We start from the raw sequence: 20,885 nt of genomic DNA, 5'->3' as shown, positions 1-20,885 counted from the left end.
CTTCTTTGGTTCTCCGACAAGCATTACTTCGGCGTCTTCTACGGGAACTTCTTGATGCTGTTCAGCCTCAGGTTTCCTGTCCAGTGAGGTCGGCTCTTTTTCTTCTTGACGCGCCTCCATCTCTTGGCTGGCCATAGTCTTTATGTCTGTTTCAGGTTCGATTTTAGCCACCATCTCCTTGCGGCTGGCGTCCATCATTTCTCGCATGGCGGCCATGTCTTATCGCCATGCTTTCATAGTTGGCCTGCCTATCGGCCTCCGATTTGTCCAGCAACTCCTTATGGCTGGCCTCCGCCTTCGTCTGGATGGTTCTCGTTTTCTCTTGGCCAGCTCTCATTTCTTCTTGCATGGCCAGCAGGAGTTCAATTATCTATTGTCACACCATTTTGTGTCCGTCTTAATCACGCGTGTAAGTCCAACCTTTTAAATTCGATCCGATTAATACAACTTCTGACACCATTTGTCGCGCTGTATAGGCAACACGCAACAGGAAACCAAAAAACGGCTGCGCTGGCGAGGTCCAGCAGGAATTTACTGGACTACACTGGACAGTACTGGACCGATGCCAGTGGGTTGCAACAGGGTTGTGAGACGGCCATCAGCCTACAAGGACGTGAGTGGACGTGAGCACGGAATGTGTAGTATCTCCATTGTCAAAGCCTATATGAACAACGACTTGTGAAGTCATTGAAGACTTCAAGTGTGCTGTAATTAGAGTGTTCTGTGAGCCTGTTATAGTTATTTATAGTTATGAGTTACGAGTGTTCAATAAATTCAGTTATCAATTCAAACCCCGTGTCTACTTACTGACCAGTGATAATTGGCCAGTCAATACGTGTGGGTGGCATGGTGTTGAACATGTCTTCTTTGGTATCCGTGGATTGTGCTTCGTGACCGCTCGTGACACAGGTCCTAGATGTCCTAGACGGACACGAAGCCATAACCCACAAATCACAAAGTTCACTGCAGTGAAAACCTGAAATCTCATAACGTCGGTCTGTGGATCAGAAGTAGTGTATGATTTTAATTGCACATTGAAAATGAATAGAGACAGTTCTAATTCGGATTCCATTATATTTTACCAATTGGCGGAGCACAGCGTTCCTCGTGGTAGTATTGGTGGCTAGAGCTTACAATTTCTAGTCAAAGTGTAGTGCTTGTTAATATTCATAAGCATTTTATGAAGAATCGCACTTTTCTCGTGGCAAGGAAGTAAGTAATTTATAATTTCTTTTAAAAGTGTATCGATTGGAATTACTTTAACCGTGGTAGGTTACTCCCTTGTGGACATAAAGGGATCTATTTTCGCTGTCGGGATTGGCTTACAATTTGATATCTTCATTGGTTCTTTATCGCATGTGGTAGCTCTGTGCATTGTTAACGGAGTGATAATGTTGATTTGCTTATATGTGGGTTTAGTGAATCGGGAGAAGTAGTAATACGGAGCGAGTTTATAGTTAGTTATTTACCCCCTCCCCCATTATNCTTGTGAAGTCATTGAAGACTTCAAGTGTGCTGTAATTAGAGTGTTCTGTGAGCCTGTTATAGTTATTTATAGTTATGAGTTACGAGTGTTCAATAAATTCAGCTATCAATTCAAACCCCGTGTCTACTTACTGACAAGTGATAATTGGCCAGTCAATACGTGTGGGTGGCATGGTGTTGAACATGTATTCTTTAGTATCCGTGGATTCTGCCTCGTGACACAGGTCCTAGATGGACACGAAGCCATAACCAACAAATCAGAAAGTTCACTGCAGTGAAAACCTGAAATCTCATAACGTCGGTCTGTGGATCAGAAGTAGTGTATGATTTTAATTGCACATTGAAAATGAATACAGACAGTTCTAATTCGGATTCCATTATATTTTACCAATTGACGGAGCACAATGGTTCTCGTGGTAGTATTGGTGGCTAGAGCTTACAGTTTCTAGTCAAAGTGTAGTGCTTGTTAATATTCATAAGCATTTTATGAAGAATCGCACTTTTCTCGTGGCAAGGAAGTAAGTAATTTATAATTTCTTTTAAACGTATCGATAGGAAATACTTTAACCGTGGTAGGTTACTCCCTTGTAGACATAAAACGATCTATTTTCGCTGTCAGGTTTCGCTTACAGTTTGATATCTTAATTGGTTCTTAATCGCATGTGGTAGCTCTGTGCATTGATAAGGTAGTGATAATGTTGATTTGCTTATATGTGGGTTTAGTGAATCGGGACAATTAGTAATACGGAGCGAGTTTAGAGTTAGTTATTTACCCCCTCCCCCATTATAAGTTACCCACGGTTGACGTAAATTGGCGATGCAGTTTAATTGCATCGGCGTTAAGTTATCATACATTTGGTTTGCTTGTAGAAGTACAGCAGAACCACAATTTGCAAATGATTACTGCTTTGCAAGTGGATTCAATTGTTTCCCGGTTTTCCTGTACTTTTATGTTAGCATAGAGTGGAATTGTTTCCTCCTCGTGCATGTTCTTGTTAGTGTAGTTTTACTGGGTATCAGATGTGATGGAATATGTACTACTTGTAATATTATTCCTTCATAAATTTTCTCTACTACAGATCCAATGCTAGGCAACAGGCCAATAAATATATATTTATGATAACAGAAGAGGTATTTTCTATGTGATATGTGCGATGCCCATTGTTGAACAACGCGTCTCAAAACATGTTTTCGCAGCAACAAATAAGCACACCATAATAGAGAAACTTTGGAGGTGTTTATTTATATTTGGTCCTTCACAAAGTTATAAAGGAATGGACACTATTGATTTGTGCTTGCGCTGCCTGGGAGTTTGCAGCAGACAACCATGTACTGAAATTACAGCGCCATCAAAATTAAGTTCTCTGCACCATTGATAATTCTCCAAGCCCACCAATTTGCGATTTGCACATGGCTTTCAATCTTCCATATATGATTACATAACAAAATTATTAAGGCAACAAACAGAAGTAATTCAAAATTATGAAAATTCAGATGTTGACAACAANCGGAGTGATAATGTTGAGTTGCTTATACGTGGGTTTAGTGAATCGGGAGAAGTAGTAATACGGAGCGAGTTTATAGTTAGTTATTTACCCCCTCCCCCAATAAGTTACCCACGGTTGACGTAAATTGGCGATGCAGTTTAATTGCATCGGCGTTAAGTTATCATACATTTGGTTTGCTTGTAGAAGTACAGCAGAACCACAATTTGCAAATGATTACTGCTTTGCAAGTGGATTCAATTGTTTCCCAGTTTTCCTGTACTTTTATGCTAGCATAGAGTGGAATTGTTTCCTCCTCGTGCATGTTCTTGTTAGTGTAGTTTTACTGGGTATCAGATGTGATGGAATATGTACTACTTGTAATATTATTCCTTCATAAATTTTCTCTACTACAGATCCAATGCTAGGCAACAGGCCAATAAATATATATTTATGATAACAGAAGAGGTATTTTCTATGTGATCTGTGCGATGCCCATTGTTGAACAACGCGTCACGAAACACGTTTTCGCAGCAACAAATAAGCACACCATAATAGAGAAACTTTGGAGGTGTTTATTTATATTTGGTCCTTCACAAAGTTATAAAGGAATGGACACTATTGATTTGTGCTTGCGCTGCCTGGGAGTTTGCAGCAGACAACCATGTACTGAAATTACAGCGCCATCAAAATTAAGTTCTCTGCACCATTGATAATTCTCCAAGCCCACCAATTTGCGATTTGCACATGGCTTTCAATCTTCCATATATGATTACATAACAAAATTATTAAGGCAACAAACAGAAGTAATTCAAAATTATGAAAATTCAGATGTTGACAACAATGGACAAAGCGAACCCCTACACAGGAAATATAAGTGACTTAAACTTGTTGGTGGTCAAGCATGTGACCATTCAAGTGACTAGACTGGCATTGCAGTAGGAGCTACTAAGGATAGGGCATGATGTGCTGTACTGATCATGGACTGACAGAGACCTTGTATATATTACATACAAAGTTATTAACATGATAAATGTAAATTGTACATACTGATAACTGAAAATATTACTGCAGACTGTGGCTCTGGCAAACGAAAGACCTATCCTGTCATCAGAGTCCACATTTACAAGCCTGGAGCTGTCATACAGAATAAAGATCTGGTCTTAAGCCCCAGATGAGTGCATTATTCCAAGACAGACTGGCTGAATGACCAACAGTGGTAACATAACTTTGACAATCCTGTGTGGAGGCAAGTTTGAATATCTCCACCATAGCCCTGTGAGTCGTAGGAGGTGACGAAAGGAGAAGACTTGAATGTGAGACAGTAAAATATGATCGCGAGTTCCACGGGACTTGGACCCGAGAATGACTGTCTGGCGAGTGCCAGCATGAATTGCAAATGACAGACCTGTTGTCTTGTCAGAGAGAACGCCCCACGTAAACAAATCCACAGCTGTCTGACAGTAATAAAAATCTGGTCGTAAGCCCCAGACAGACTTGCTGACTGATCGTTGGTCGTAACATCAGACTCAGACTTATATAAAGGGTGGACACATGAGAATGCTCAGTAGAGTTCAGAATTTGAGTTGAGTGTTCAGTTGTGGAGTCTTAACTAGCAAACAGAAGGTGAAGAGCCTCCATCACTAAGAATCATTACCAGGAATCTTATAGTGAAAACTTTGCAGAGGAATAGCCATTGTTGAGACCTGTTACCAAGCAATAACTAGCGGAAGCAGACTTAGAGGAAATCAGCAGTGCTGTGATAGTTATTTGTAGTTATATCCTGTGAGTAGTCAGTAATCTATTCACCAATCCAAATCCAATCTCTAGTCACTAATACACGTGACAATATTTTTTGGGATATTGAAAGAAGGGAACTGCTTTACATTGTAACAGTGCCTGCTTGGGTGAGTTTTAGTTAATTGGTGAATTCCCTAAACCTCCAAAAGTTAATACATTCACTTGGACAGAATGAAAATGAAAAAAGGAATCATGTTAAACTGGAGTGGCAGTACATTATCTCAGTTTATCAGTCAATGTTATTGCTGTAAAAGTTATTTCATAGTGAATTATTTTTCGCTTTCAACAGAAAAATAAAATTTAGTTTAGTAGGCCAGTGCATGCAACAAGTTGTGACCTAGCAATACTTCGTCTCTTAACCAATTACAGTATTTCTCAACTTATGGGCCATTTTTATATGTGCATTGAATATCAATGATAAGTGAAAAATTGTTTTTCAGTAATGCTAAGAGTGAACTACTTTTGTTGCCATGACACATCCTCATTCCATTGAAGCTCAACTTACCAAGCAATTCACCTTTTCTTGTCTGCATGTATAGTTCTCCCCCATTAATTTGAACATTTGAAATTTAATGTAGTTTGTGTGGCCAAGTAACTCACTCCTTGGAGCTGAGTTCATCTTGAAGATCCAGCAGTTGCCCACGCACTTAAGAAATTTTCTGAAACTTGAAGGTTCATTATTGTATTCATAAGTGTTTGCCACTGGACACTTTCCTGATCCATATGAATCCATAATTTTATGTTTTATATTTTCCCATCTACATCCAGGTCTTCCTAAAGATCTCTTTATCATTCAGGTTTTCCTATCAAAACCCTACATGTACTCCTTTCCTATAGCTGCTGTATGCTCTGCCATTTTATCTTCCATGACTTTATCACTGTAATAACACTTGGCAGGGAGTACAAGTTATAAAGCTTCCCATTGTGCAGTTTTCTCCTGCCTCCTGTTATTTCATCCCACTTTGGTTCAAATATTCTCAGCACCCAGTTCTCAAAGACACTGAGTCTGTGTTTTTCCCTTGATATGAGGAACCAAGTTTTGCGCTCGTACAAAATCACAGGAAAAATTATAGTTTTGTATATTTTAATCTTTTATGTTTCGGACCACAGATGAAGAACAATTCTAACCTGATTTGTAGCAAGCATGACCCAAATGTAACCTGCTCATAATATTCTCATGAATCAGATTTATTTTGCTACTGTCATTCCAAAATATTTGAACTTTGCCACATTTTCAAACGACTTTTTAACCATATTTGTGTTATGATACTGTCCTGCATTCTCAACATATACATAGTTTTCTTTGTGTTTACTTTTAAACCAACATTTATACTAGCATATGTTAGAGCTGTTATGATTTTATTTATGGTATTCATGTTTTCTCCCAGTAAATTATGATCATCAGTGTAGACTAATAGGTCATGTCTCCAGTTTAATTTCAGTCCTCTACTGTCTCCTTATACTGCAGTTTTTTTCTCCAGTGTCGAATGAATGCAGAGAATTTGACTGGTAGATGATCTTTAGATTGAAACACACACTAACTGGTCCTCAGTAATTTGTCTGCATATGGACTGAACCTTCAGAGATAGATAGTGGATATAATTTTGCATGAAGTTAACATTGATGTGCCTTAGTAATTACTGCAGTCAATTTTACCACCGTTTTTCTAAGTGCGTAAAATAACAAGACTCCTTCCACAGTTGAGGCAGTCCTTCCTTATTCCAAATAGAATTGATGAGTTCGTGGAACCCAGAATGTAATGTTTCACATACTACTTTAATCAATTCCGCAAAAATTAAATCAATGTCTGTCAGTTTATAAGTTTTCAACTTTGCAATAGTAATTTCAGCTTCAGTAGGGCAAGGCTCAGGTTCTGATGACTCAGCTGTGTGTGCTTGCATCTTTTGAATATCACTAACCCCATTTATATTCAGTAGCTGAGAGAACAATTCTTCCACCTATAAAAATGCTGTGAGAATCTGCACACAGTTCACTTCTCATCCTACTTGAAGTATCTACTACCTATGCATCTCACATTGTTCAGATTATCACCATTGGTTTCGCTTAGCTTCAGTAACTGTTGCAGTTCGGTTTTTCTTCCTTTGATGTAATAATTTTGTGCGTCTTTTGTCAAACCAGGACTTATGCTGCTTCAGATCATAATAATGTAGACTCTTTGAAATTTTGTATTCTTTTCAATAGCTTCCCAAGCTCTACTGATGTTCATGTCATCGTCTAATACTTGAGGTTTTATCAAACATTTAAAATATCATGCACAGTTGTCATCATGCTTTAAGTCTTCTCTGCATTCTTTGTAATTCATAAGTCACCCAGAAGCAAGTTCTTGACATGACCTCATCACTGTAGACTACATTCAACGTCTCATGTGATTGTGCATAATATCCCTATAGGAGTTCTCTCTAAATGCCTTTCAAGACTGCTGTTGTAAAGTGTTCCTGTGAGTCTGCAGAAGATTTAAAGGAAAATTTATGGAACAGATAATTTTAAATGTGAATAAAGAGCAGATTTGTCATTGAAATCTGTATGACATAAAAACAATGTTACCAAATTATTTCTTAAAAACATAAGAATCTTAACGTTTAATTTGACATACAATATTGTTTTTAATTCAGAATCATTCCTTGCCTTGAGGTTAATCAGTCTTGTAAAAACGTTTTGCAAAACACTGTCTAGTTTCAGTGAATTGTTCGGTAAGTACAAATGTAACTGATCAGTTTTTTTATCTTCCAAGGGCTTCATATAGGAACAGAAAATATGTTCTGTGTATTGAGAAGTGCAGCCTTGAGTGCAGTCATAAAGTACGAGTACAATCATATAGAGAGGTCCCACATAGGCTACAGTCATGTTGAAGTAAAATCATGGGTTTCAGGATTGTAGAACTTCTCTTCTTTCATCTCTGTGACAGCACGAAATATATTATGAGCATCTCCTGACCTCTCTTAACATAAGGAAGAAATAATTAGTCTGTACATCCTAGTTCTCTATGTGATATGCTATTTAATTAATCTTCCGTTTTTCTCTTTGGTGGACAGACTTTCTTTCTATCAGTTTTGCTGTTTGATTGTATATCTGTCCTTTTGCACAAAGGACATAAAACACTACTATTATCCAGTTATTCAGCAGTTTATCTGAATTACTGACAGTGTCCTTAAATGAACTGTAGGTTAACACAATGTACCTTTTCATGAACCAGTAAATGTGGGGTCTTTTTCTTCAATTTTAGCATTAATCACTTCAGTGACATTACATTTCATAATGTCTCTCATAAATGCACTGCCCTTTATGTTAGAAAGGATGTATTGGGGATGTGAAGGTATAGCTCCTCTATTCGAGATTTTGGCGCTAGATGGATGTGAGTGGTCAGTTTTTTTCTGCTGCTTTACTCCCAGGGAGATAGCCCTTTCAGTAGGAGGCTGGGTGAACTTCAGAGGCGGTCTGGATGCTATGGAGAAGAGAGAAATCTTGCCTCTGCTGGATGTCCAACCTTGGCCATCCAGCACATAGCCCATTGCTATGCTGATTGAGCTGTTTGGCTCTCAAATGTTTGACAGATGGAGAAAGATATTACAGGCATGAGCAAGTTCAAATGTGCATTAAGCAAGTTGAATATGCATTCATCAGTTTGCTGTTTAATGCTTAGTTCTGTTATGAAGTGCATTTGGAATGTATGAAGTGCTTGATATTTGATATTCTTTGTGCTAATAAACAGACGCATATATTTTACATTTTCCATTATCTCATTTTTAGTTTAATTCGGTGTTTAACTGAGCAGGTTGGTGTAGCCATAATTCTCTAGACTCGTGTTCGGGAGATGCTCGATTTGAATCTTGGCTGGGGCATTGCTGTTTTGACTGAGGGTTTTATGGGTTCCCCCAATCCCACCATGCAAATTCTTGGCTACCTTGTTTAGACCACACGCTGTTCCAAATATTTTCCAATTCACCATTCATTAATCGCCTTACTGTTCAAGGCTACATGGTTTAACTGCTGAAAGTATCATAATATAAACCCCAAAAGAGATGTTTAGGTCTGGGAATAGAGATTAACATGATCCAATGGACCTGACAGAATATGTTTCATATCTTTATCTGATGCACTATGCTACAAACCGGAAGGTCGTGTCTTCGATTCCCAGTGAGGTCATTGGATTTTTCAATTGACCTAATCGTTCCAGGCACACTATGGCCCTGGGGTCCACTCAGCCTCTGACAGAAGTGAGTACCAGGAATCTTCCTGGGGGTAAAGGGCAGCCGGCGCCAACCTCACCTCCATCTATGAGCAAATTGTCGAGAAAATGTGATGGCCTCCATGACCTGTTACAGTGATAGCTTAACATTTTTTAACTTATGATGGAAGCAGAACCAGCTTCTGAAATGGGTTGTTATACAATATGCATCAGTTTAATAACTCTCTTTTCATCACATACCTGTAGATTTCATTTTGTGATGTTCTTTTCAGGAATTTATAGAAGGCCTTATTTATCCTTTTTCCTCTTTTATGCATGTTATTGGCTGGCAGAAATTATAGATGAATAATTGTATTCGGACATGGGCCATTTCTAGGAAACAGCTGGTTAGCACATTGCCAACCAACTGGTCGCGGAGCACGTTTCCGTGTATACGAAAACTAAAAGTTGTAAACGTGTGAATGCGGGACCTTTGCTCTCAGATTGAAACCAGTCGAGTCGAGTTGAGTCTTATGTTATGACCGAGGGTCAGTCGGCCAGTGAGGCTGACAGGAAAGCACCCATCAGAATCTTGCGAGCAAAATTTTATTAGTCAGACAGTTGCGGGTTTGTTGATGTCGGCACTCTTTTTGACAATATGACTGGTCAGTCAATTGCTCGTGACCCTCGCCAGCACAGTCTTTCTCGGGTCCAAGTCTTGTGGGACTCATGACCGTATTTTACTGTCCCAGATTCGAGACTTTCCTTTTCGTCGCCTCCTACAACTCGCAGGGTTACGGTGGAGGTATTCGACCCCACCTGCCCATGAGGTTAATAATATTCATTATCTAAGTTATAGGCCTTGCATGTGACATTATTACCTATTTATCATTTTTCGTGTGTGATCACAGTGAGCATAGCAGACGTTTGAAGAAATTGCTATATTTGTACTCCACTGGATTAAACCGGTTTACCAAATGTACATTTAGTTTCCCTCATAACATTATCTTTTATATTAATTTACCGAAGATACGCCTAACATTTTTTTGTTGTATAACAGTCTCACTGAACCACACACTAGAAATATATGTCTCTTTGCTTGTCTGAGTCCAGTTAAGGATCCTCAGTATTTCTTGTGATTCATATTTGTCCAGTCCTGATTGCCTTTCTGGCAACTCCTATAGAGATGACACAGGCTGGTTCAGGTCCTATGAACAGATGTTCAGCTCCAGTCTTGGCCAATTGGTCTGCTATTTCGTTTCCAGCAATACCCTCATGCCCCAGCAGCCATATCAGTTGTACCCTGTTATGTTTGGCCAGTTCCATGAGAGTTTGGTGGCAATCCCAGACCAATTTTTGAGTTGATCTGGTGTTTGTCAAGTGCTTTAAATGCAGCTTGGCTGTCAGATAGAATGTAGATGTTCCTATTTCTCTAGTTCCTATTTAGGTTCTCCTCCCCCTTCTTCACCTTCTCCTACTCCCCATCACCTCCCCCTTCTCCTCCTTCCCCTCCACCATTCACGTTACACTTCCCTTGACACCGGACAGTAGAAGGACAGAGAAGCAGACTTTCTAAACTACACTTCTGAATCGAATTTAGTGCAGATGGACAGAAGTGTATATGAACTCCCTATAGAGGAAATTGCCTTCACATACAGATATTCTTCCCTAGGACCTACAGCTAGGGGCTATAACTGCTACTGATAACACAGATCTGCAAAAATATTTTTTTTTCAGCTGCATGGAATATTTTTGGTAAACTTTATGTTTTCTAGGATGCTGAATCCAAAAATGACCTCAATTTCCCCCTATCACGTACAGGTTTTTGGAAAATAATAGGGGTTTACAATAAAAAATCATAACAGCCATGAAAAAAAAATCACTAATTTTATTACATTGAACTAAACATATTATTTCTCATAATTAAACAAACAATTCCTTCATGATATATTTAACATTCTGTGTTCAGTCTTTTTGCCTGTGAAACCTTTTCTTCTTCTCTTTGATGCTCCTCCGAACACGCTTTCGCTTTCCATTTTCCGTTTCCCACTTGATCATCCAGCAGTAGTCAGCTAGCATATTCGCATTCCATCTTCCTTGGTAGCGTCTTTTGATATCATGGACATCCTCATGAAATCGTTCACCCTGCTCTTCACTATAGGCTCCCAAGTTTTGGGGAAAATAGTCGACATGGGAGTGTAAGAAATGAACTTTTAAGCTCATCCTGCAACCTTGAGCTTTATATGCAGCCAACATGCGTTGTACATTGGTTTTGTAGAGAGGGTCTTTAGTGTTCCCCAAAAACTTGTGCACTATGTCTTTGAAGGAGTCCCATGCTTCTTTTTGTTTTCTCCCATTGTTTCTGAAAAGAGGGGATCGGTTAACAGTTTTCGTATGTTGGGACCAGTAAACACTCCCTCTTTCAACTTGGCTTCAGACAGTTTTGGGAACTTGGAACACAAATATGTGAAACATTATCCATATTTTAGCAGTTATTTTACGAACTGCTTCATGAGCCCTAATTTAATATGAAGAGGTGGTAATAAAACCTTTTCAGGTGGAACCAAGGTCATATTAATTACGTTTTTTTCACTGGGGATTAAGGCATCTCGAAGTGACCAGTCAGTTTTTGTCCAATGGAGGTCTCTGGCTCTACTCTCCCACAGGCATAAGAAGCAGGGATGTTTTGTATAGCCTGCCTGTTGGCCCAACAACATGGTTAATATTTTGAAGTCTCACAAACCGTCCATTGATATTCTTGACAGTTGACTTTCTCAAGAATCACAGCCAAATCGTTATAGTTTTCTTCCATTATGCAGCAAGACTACTTTTGAGGCTTGTTTTAGACGAATCAATGAAAATGTACCACTCAGATGGATCATATTCTATTTCAAAGCATTTCATGAGCCCTTGAACATCATTACAAAAACGAGATTTCCCTCTTTGGAGAAGAACTGAGTGAATTCCTTCTCTTGGTACCTGTACCACGAGAATGATGTTCCAGGTGACAGCAAGTTTTTATTTTTTAGTCTTGACCCTAGCAATTCGGCTGCATCTTTAGAAAGGCCTAAATCTCTAACTAAGCCATTGAGCTCACTCTGAGAAAAAGGTTGGGGTCCCTCATTAACAGAAAAATCTGAGCTGGATTCATCCAGGGGTGGTAATATAGTTCTGTCCTCCAAATCACTCTGTATATCATCCAAACTGGAAGGTGGGAGGGGAACTGGTATTTCAGAGCTATGAAGCACTGGACAAATAGCTGAATTAAGGTTTGGGTAAGATATTTTTTTATTTTTTGTATTAAAGCCTTTCACATCTACTGAACAGAAATAACAGTCAGTCATGTGGTTTTGCTGTTCACACCACATCACAGGAATGCCAAAAAGAAATGAGTTTTTCTTACCCTTAAACCACAAACGAAGATCTTCCTCGCACCTTCTGCACACCTTGTGAGGAGCCCAAGGTTTTTCTTGATCCCCAAGTTTCAATTTGAAATAAGTGAAATACACTTTATTCACAAATTACTTATGTTTCTTTGTTGACTTTTAACTATGTATTCACCACAAATAAAACAAAAGTTGTCCGGAGAAATAACACGACCTCTTTGAGCCATAATACAGAGCTAAAACACAAGCACAGTCACATTTGAATGCAGGATGTAAACTGAGTGGCTTATACATCAACCAAGATCCTGAACTTATTTAGTATGTTGAGACATGATCAAATCTGACAGCAGGCTTGTTTATAATAATTCCTATTGCCCCACAGAACATGTCCAAACATGCTCANAAAAAAAATTGACATGATGGAATTTTTTTACTATTTTTTCTGGTTTTAGTGAGTAAAAATCTATAAGAAACAGTAAAAATATTCTATGCAGTTTTTTGGTTGCAGACCTGTGTAATAAAATGTATGAATGAATGAATGAATGAATGTGTAAAGGGTGGGCCTTCTTGGCCCTTGCACCACGACCACAGTGATCTATTATGCCTCACCTTCTAATTATCCCCTCAACAATCCTGCGCTTCAAATGAAGCTTAGGATTTCGTACGTGGAGACATCGAAATAGTCACTTGGTTCCATAAAATATTGACCCAAGTGGCGCAATTTTAAATAAATAAGTATATATGTTAACCCTGTATTTGCCTGATGATGGCTATTGATAGCCGAAACATGTAGCAGAGCCGTAGCTGGGCACTGACCTTGATATTTGTTGTGTTGTGACGGTTAACAAAGAAGTTGTAAAAAACAGTCCTCTTAGCTGTAGCCCAGATTAATGATACTTAGGCAATCACAACATATACGTGTTATATGGTAAAAATAAGGGTTCACTCATGAAAAGAAAGCTTTTCTGAATGCAGAAAACTGTTTCTGTAAATAAATTAATCTGACTAAATACCATTTTCAAGACTTCATGCAAGACCACACCCATTGGATCAGTACATCCACTAGTGGAACGTGCCATATCGGTTGAGGAACAGCATATTGGAGTATCCAAACCTAATTTGAAGTTATATAATATGATAAGCCATTATTATAATACAACACACTTTAGAACAATATTTACTCTCAGTAACTGAATATTCCAAACAGTTATGTTAGTCTTTTAATGTAACATGTTTGTGAGAGACCGTTTGGTAATTTGCAATGCCTTTTCCTTGGTGTACTATTGAAAACCCTGAAAAACCTCAGCCAGCATAACCTCTTCATGGCCAAGATTCAAAGTAATCACTTGCAAGTGTAAGTTACCACGCAGAGTAAAGAGAACGCAAGTGAAAATGAAAATAAACTGACACAAATATGTTTGTACGGAGGGCGCTCCATATACAGGGTCTCCCAGGAGGAATGTGCCAAACTTCGGGACGGTATTCCTTATGTTAAAGTATGCCTATATAACCCAAAACACCTATGTCCAAAGTTGAACAGTTACGGAGATAATGGCCAGAGAAGTGTGAAACTTTGACCAGTGTTACACACTTGTTGATTACAAAATACATATTGTGACATGTTGCGCCAAGCCGAGACCCCCCCCACACACCAGCAGTGACGTGGCGGGTGAGTCAGCGCTCCCCTCCCGNCGCCCCGCCCCGCCACTCCCCTCCGCGGTGACACGGAACTGCTTCCTACTGTGACGTGGAACGTAACAGGCAATCCTGCGACTATATAAGTGAGCTGCAGTGCCGGTACGAGTTCAGTTCTAATGTGGCTACCAGCCAGTTGTACGGTGACAGGCGCCGAGTTATAAAGTAACAGCCAGCCGACTACCAAGTTGGAGTCAGCCAGTCAGTTGTATTCTGGCATTTGGAGTGTACTAATTGTGATACTGCAGATAGCAGTAATCGTAAATCTGTAATTTGAGTGATTGTAAGTGCGAATGTGAAATAAAATTCGCTACACCGAATACATCGAAAATTTATTTGTCGCGATATACGCCGGATACGCGACAATATTAAAACTGGCAGGAATATGTGGTTTCTATAATGTTAATAATGTACGTAACATTAAACTAACTTGTGAGTGACATGAAGCCATTAAATTGAGCTACAAAAAACTCGCACGCCATGTCAAAGTTCTCGTTAAGAGTTCCAAGCACTATACATGACACATGAATGTCAAGCACTGACATAACATTGCTGACTGCGCGTTCTGGTATGGGGCTAACGTGAGCTGCCATAACCACACTCAAGGACAAACGTAGATAAGACATGCCAGCTGACTGGTACAATGCGTGGTCTCGCCAGAGGACCACACTTTTTTGGGCCATTATCTCCGTAACCATTCAACTTTGGACATAGGTGTTTTGGGTTATATCGGCATACTATAACATAAGGAACACCCTCCCGAAGTTTGGCACATTCCTCCTGGGACACTCTGTATAATGCCTCCCTTTTTTTGTGTGTGTTAATCTGTAACATCTGAGCTGGATGTTAGTGGTATTGTAGTAAAGGTTGAACCTTCCCGCCAATGTACTGTTTGTTTGGTTGTCGTGCGACATATAGTGACAGCAGAGCAGTCTACCAAAATGGCGTCTGACATAGACGTGCGTATGAAACAGAGATGTGTTATTGAATTCCTCACTGCCGAACAAATTGCACCCATTGACATCCATCGACGCTTGCTAAAGGTGTACAGAGACGATACAGTGTGGATGTCAGCACAGTGAGGCGGTGGGTAGTGCGTTTCAACAGTGACGAAAGTGAAGTGCACAACAAACCATGCCCTGGGCATCCCTGCTCAGCTGTCACTCCTCACAATGAACAGTGCCTCGATAGCTCATCCCTACAGATCAGTGGATAACGACCAGGGAACTGTGTGCACGGCTTAATATCGGCTGTAATGCATTGGAATCGATGTTGGGGAAGCTGGATTATCGCAAAATTTGTTCCAGGTGGGTCCCGCTGGTGTTTACACAGGACCACAAAACTCATCGAATGGAAGTCTATCAGGACCTGTTGCACAGTTTGAGGCTGAACGTGACGAGTTTCTGGAGAGCATCGTCACCGGAGATGAGACGTGGTGTCACCACTACAAGCCGAAATCCAAAAGACAGTCCATGGAGTGGCGACATCTGGGTTCCCCAAGACAAAAGGAGTTCAAGACAGCCATCAGCAGGGAAAGTGATGTGCATGGTCTTTTGGGATAGGCGGGGTGTTATTTTGTTAGATTTCCTGGAGCCTGGTGAGACTATCAATTCTAAACGCTACAAGACGACTCTGACTAACCTGAAAGCCCCCGTTTCCCGAGTCAGGCCAGAGAAGCAGACAACCTTTCGCTTGCAACACGATAACGCTAGACCGCATACCAGTTTAGCGACCACCGCACACATTGGAAAGTGTGGCTGGACTGTCCTACCACATCCACCTTATAGCCCCGATTTAGCACCTTCAGACTTCCATCTCTTTGGGCCTATGGACTACGTGGGCAACGTTTTCCAGACAATTGCAGCTGTGAGAAAGTGGTTTGCCTCTGCTGGTGCAGACTTTTACGAGCACGGCATACAGGCTCTTGTTCATCGGGGGTAAAAGTGAATAACGAATGGTGGTGATTATGTGGAAAAATAACTGTAAATAGCTTAAATCGTGCTCTATTTAACCGTGTTATTATGCTTTCTGTATCTGTTGTAGTTTTCATTAAAAAATAGGAGGCATTATATACAGAACGCTCCTCGTAACTTTATAAAATACTCTTAATTAAAGCAGCCGCATATGTCAGTATAACTATGGGCTGGACTGCGGGAGTTTGATTACTAGCAGATGCAACAGATTTTACTGTAGTCCACAGTGTCGAGAACGGCTCTAGATCCCACCCAGCCTCCTTTCTAATTGGTAAATGCGGCTCTTTTCCTGGGTGTAAAACGAAAGGAGCGCGAAGCTGATCACAAATCTGCATCTTGTACTGAGGTCGAGAATGGTGGAGCTGTGTCTACTCTGTAGACATGTATTGCTTAATTAATTAAGTGTAGGCATGACTTATTCAAAGTTTAAGATTGCGTCATATTGAAGACGAATTATGTCCTAGAATAGCTGCTTAACTGCTTCATCACAGATTTAAGGCAGCAAGACCAGTTTTACTTCTTACAATTTATACATGGCTCACGCAGTAATGCCATGCAATCAAATGTTTTGAAAAAGTAGACAACATCTATATGAACATTACACACACGAATTCCATAATTAATTTCAAAGCATGCTATTGTCACGTGTTGGGTGTGTCACGCGACAAATAACTTCACGCCATTTTGGATCTAGCGAATTTATTGAACACTCCCTCTCACAATTACACCACTACTGCCATCTGCAGTATCACAAATACTTCTCCTGTAGTCATTGCCATTCACTCGATACAACTCAATAACAGGACTTCACCTCACTCCGGCGAATGCTAGACTGCAACTGACTGGTTACTTAGAGTCAGAGTCACTTTATGACTGGCGGTTTACCGCCAATCGGTTCGTCTTGGCATCAGGCCCCTTGAGGCCCACGACCAGAGATTTTTTCAACTGAACTCTTGCGGTAATAGCCCTTATGTAACATCCTCTCTGACGAGAAGATGGGTCTGTCTCTTATGAATACATTCGACCTTTTATCAAGTGTATATTTCACACATATAATATGTTATCGAAAAGTCTTCCTTTTGCTTTACACAGAAGTCCTCTGTCGGTACAGGCCTTACAGAGCAGATCATGCCTAACTTACAGATCTTATGCTACAATGAAAACTTAGTCATTTGAACGGTCATAAGCTTGACCACCGCCAGGTTTAAGCCTCTTATATTTTCTGTGTCTGGCTTCACTTTGCCCTATATCGCAAACATGTTCATTATCATGATTTTGTATGACTTCTGCTTGTCGTCTGCACAATTTTGTTATATAATCGTATACATACGGAACGTTGAAAGCCGTGTGCAAGTTGTGGACTGGTGTGCACCTTTGAAAATGTGCGCTGCAATTTTAGGAGGTAGGTGTCTGCCGCTATTTCCCAGGTGGGACAAGCATAAGTCATTACTGATCTGATCAGTGCCTTATAGGGGGATAGTTTAATGTTTGCATTTAAACGCTCACTTTTGAATAGGGAGTAGATTCTAATAAATGTTCTGAAGGCCTCGGCTTCAGTCATTTCTATGTGAAGTCTCCACGTAATCCTCTTATCGAAGATTACGTCCAGGTATTTTACATGATTGACAAAGGGAATATTCTGCCCATTCAATGTAAGATGAGTCTGAGGGGGCCTAAGTCTATGAGAGAAGTAGATTGCCTGAGTTTTATCCTCATTACTTTTTATGTTCCAGCAATCACACCACGTCTCAATAACACTGAGACCTCGCTGCAGCTTTCTGAGAACATAACCCTCTTTGCGGTCTGTCGCATATATACAGGTGTCGTCAGCAAAGAGACCTAGATAGACACCAGGTGTTTGGGGCGTATCGTTTATATATAGACTGTGCCATGTGGGGGAGAGAACAGAACATTGTGGCACTCCTGCTTGTATTTCCGTTGGTGTAGACATTTCACCTTCGACTGAAACTCTGAATTTTGTCTGAGAAAGGAAAGGCCTAATAAGCTTGATTAAACTTATCGAAAATTGTAATGTAGATAATTTATATAGCAAGCCAATTTGCCATGTTTTATCAAAGGCTTTTTTCAATATCCAAGAATAGGGCAGCTGTAGACATGTTATTGTTGAAATTTAAAGTTACATGGTCCCTAAACCTCATACATTGAAGTGTCTTGCTATGACGGGCACGGAAACCAAACTGGCTTGCATTAATCAGGCCTTTTTCTTCAATTTGCCTCTGGACTATTTTCAAAATGACTTTTTCGAATAGCTTGCCTGTTGTAGACAAGAGGCTAATCGGGCGTAAATTTTGAAATTTTGGGTCCTTACCAGGTTTCGGTAACATTATATAACCTTTGCTGCCTTCCAAGGCTTTGGAAAAAGGTTACTCTGGTAATTCTCCTCGTAATGTAGCTTCCGCACTGACAACACAGAAAACAGTTACATGATAGCCACCACTGTTGTGTAACGTCGTGTTTACAGGCGTTGCTGGGGAACACTGCCGAGAGTTGTTTATTGCTGCGTAGTAACCGCGGTGTCCACTGCTACATCCCCACGGGGGAGGGAGACAGAGTGTTGACTGGCCTGTTACCGTAGCAGCGGCAATTGCTCCGATGCTGTTACATCACCGCGGAGGGTGGTGTTTAACGAGCGTTGCGCCGTCTACGTCACAGTATTTTGCTTTTGCAAGGGAATTAAATATCAGATTCACATACTTGAATATCACATGAAAATTTCCCGCTTTATTTCTCAGCTAGGATTGGTTGGTTTTCATGCTTACCTTTTGACATGCCAGTGACTAATCCTTTGTGTGTGTTCAGCACAGAATAACAGAAGAAGAATGACAAGTGAGGAAGAGCGCCTTGCGAGATTGAGACGTACGTTGCATTCCTTAGCAACTCGAGTCCCCAAAATAATTCTGGAACGAGTTGAACACACATTTGCTGTTCTGAAGACAAAAGCTGTAAGTGTGTATATCAGAAGGAGATATATATATATATATATGTTATTAGGTCTCTTCGTGTCATTTTTGTCTGCATCTAAATTATGGTGCCAGGTAACATCATTAAGGCTATACGTGATGGATCTCTCTACATCTCATTTGCATGTAAACTTAATAACCTCCATGTTAGAACCAAAGGTTTCAAAACCCTTAGAAACGTCATTCATATCACTTTGAGACACATCCCAAAAATGTGTTCCCCAAATGTCCAGCCTGGTATTACTCCCCCATTGCTGTCTAGTTCTTGCAGGTGGCTACTTTGTAAAACGTTTCATCCCAGTCATACACTATCTGCTTGTACGAGGGGGGACCCAAGAATAACCGGAAACGACCTGTTGCGCGCGCATGCTTTGTAGTTACGAGTTGTGCTGCTAGGTGGTGTTAGCTGGGGGTCTCCCGCGACTGCTAGTGAGCTGGCGTCAGTCTGAGTTAAGTGGTTTGTCTGTGGTGCTCTGTTGTGTGCGTTCCTGTTTCAACCCTTTGGCGATTAGTGAGATGGCCGACCAGAAGGAACAAAGAGTGTGCGTGAAATTGATGAAGATCGTCGAAAGACCATTGACCAACTTTCTGAGGAAACGAACATCTCATGGAGCACGGTCCAGCGAATTTTAACCGAAGGTTTGCACATGAGACGGGTGTCTGCAAAATTTGTTCCTCGCTTGCTCGGAGATGACCAAAGAGAAAACCGCGTGAATGTTTGCCGCGACTTGAAGAGTGAAGTGCAGTTTTCCCTAACAGAAAGCAAAATTTCACGCACACTCTTTGTTCCTTCTCGTCAGCCATCTCACTAATCGCCAAAGGGTTGAAACAGGAACACACACAACAGAGCACCACAGACAAACCACTTAATTCAGACTGACGCCAGCTCACTAACAGTCGCGGGAGACCCCCAGCTAACACCACCTAGCAGCACAACTCGTAACTACAAAGCATGCGCGCGCAACACATCGTTTCCGGTTATTTTTGGGTCCCCCTTCATATTCTCCAAATTCTGAGTTGGAAGCACTGTCAGATTTGCCACACCCACGGCTGTGACTGAAGATTACTGGTTCGGAAGTGTCCAGACGAGTCATATGAAGGGCTGTTTTTTATATATTATATATTAGTTATTATCTCAAAGACCGAGCTCAGTGCAGTTATTGTGCAATATATCACATATGTAGCTTCTGAATTTGTCTTAAATTAATACCTAGCTAGGCACAATCAGAATTGCATTGTGCTTTGAAGTCTAGTAAACCCTAAACGAACTAATCATAGTTGAATTCTCACATGTCAAAATTCTTGTAACGATTAACCAATATACGTGGCTGCAAATTCCAGGATACACAGTATCTGTTGCTGTAACCTCAAATCTTACATGGTAATATTCATCACTGATTGAAACCTCTCAGAGAGCTTACAACATAATGCTTTGTTTTTAAGCCTGTATTATTAATAAAAATGAATTGAACTTACCCATAGAAATTTTCGCAGACATGGCATGTACAGCTCTAAAAATGCAAGTGTTACATAAGGTATTTAATGAAATTCTGAAAAAGTTATTAGGCAAATGAGATAACCTTCAGTACAATATAAGGTAAACTGATAGACGTTCATAAACCGATATTCCACTGTACCCAAATACAGGGCGTTCAACGTCGTTTATTTATTGTCAAAACTTTTGCAAGGAAAAGAACTTGCAGAAAATGTATCCAAAAGTTTCAACGTAAATATCCTAACTCACCACAAAGTCGTGCGTATCCAAGCTTATGAAAAAGTGGCATGTTATTTCATTCTCCAGAACTTTAGTTCTGCGAGGATTATTCTTGTACATTTTCCATTCCAGTTTCCCCTAAGATAAAAATCGCAAAATCTTAGATCTGGGGATATAGTAG

The 20,885-nt window shown here is 40.2% G+C and overlaps 1 protein-coding gene across 1 annotated transcript in view; it reads left to right on the top strand.

The window, feature by feature from the left end:
• The first annotated feature begins 1,202 nt into the window (after nucleotides 1-1,202).
• Nucleotides 1,203-20,885, top strand: part of LOC111873537 (gastrula zinc finger protein XlCGF8.2DB-like) — a 28,727-nt gene continuing 9,044 nt past the window's right edge. Inside the window, exons 1-2 of the mRNA XM_023868330.2 lie at nucleotides 1,203-1,212; nucleotides 18,830-18,972. Of these exons, the coding sequence (XP_023724098.1) occupies nucleotides 18,850-18,972 (123 nt within the window). The 5' untranslated portion in view covers nucleotides 1,203-1,212; nucleotides 18,830-18,849. The remainder of the gene's footprint in view (nucleotides 1,213-18,829; nucleotides 18,973-20,885) is intronic.

Source organism: Cryptotermes secundus, unplaced genomic scaffold (genome assembly GCF_002891405.2).
Source record: "Cryptotermes secundus unplaced genomic scaffold, Csec_1.0 scaffold2320, whole genome shotgun sequence".
Lineage (NCBI taxonomy): Eukaryota > Metazoa > Arthropoda > Insecta > Blattodea > Kalotermitidae > Cryptotermes > Cryptotermes secundus.
Note: the sequence above shows the minus strand (reverse complement) of the source record. Positions and strands in the feature narration are given on the sequence as shown.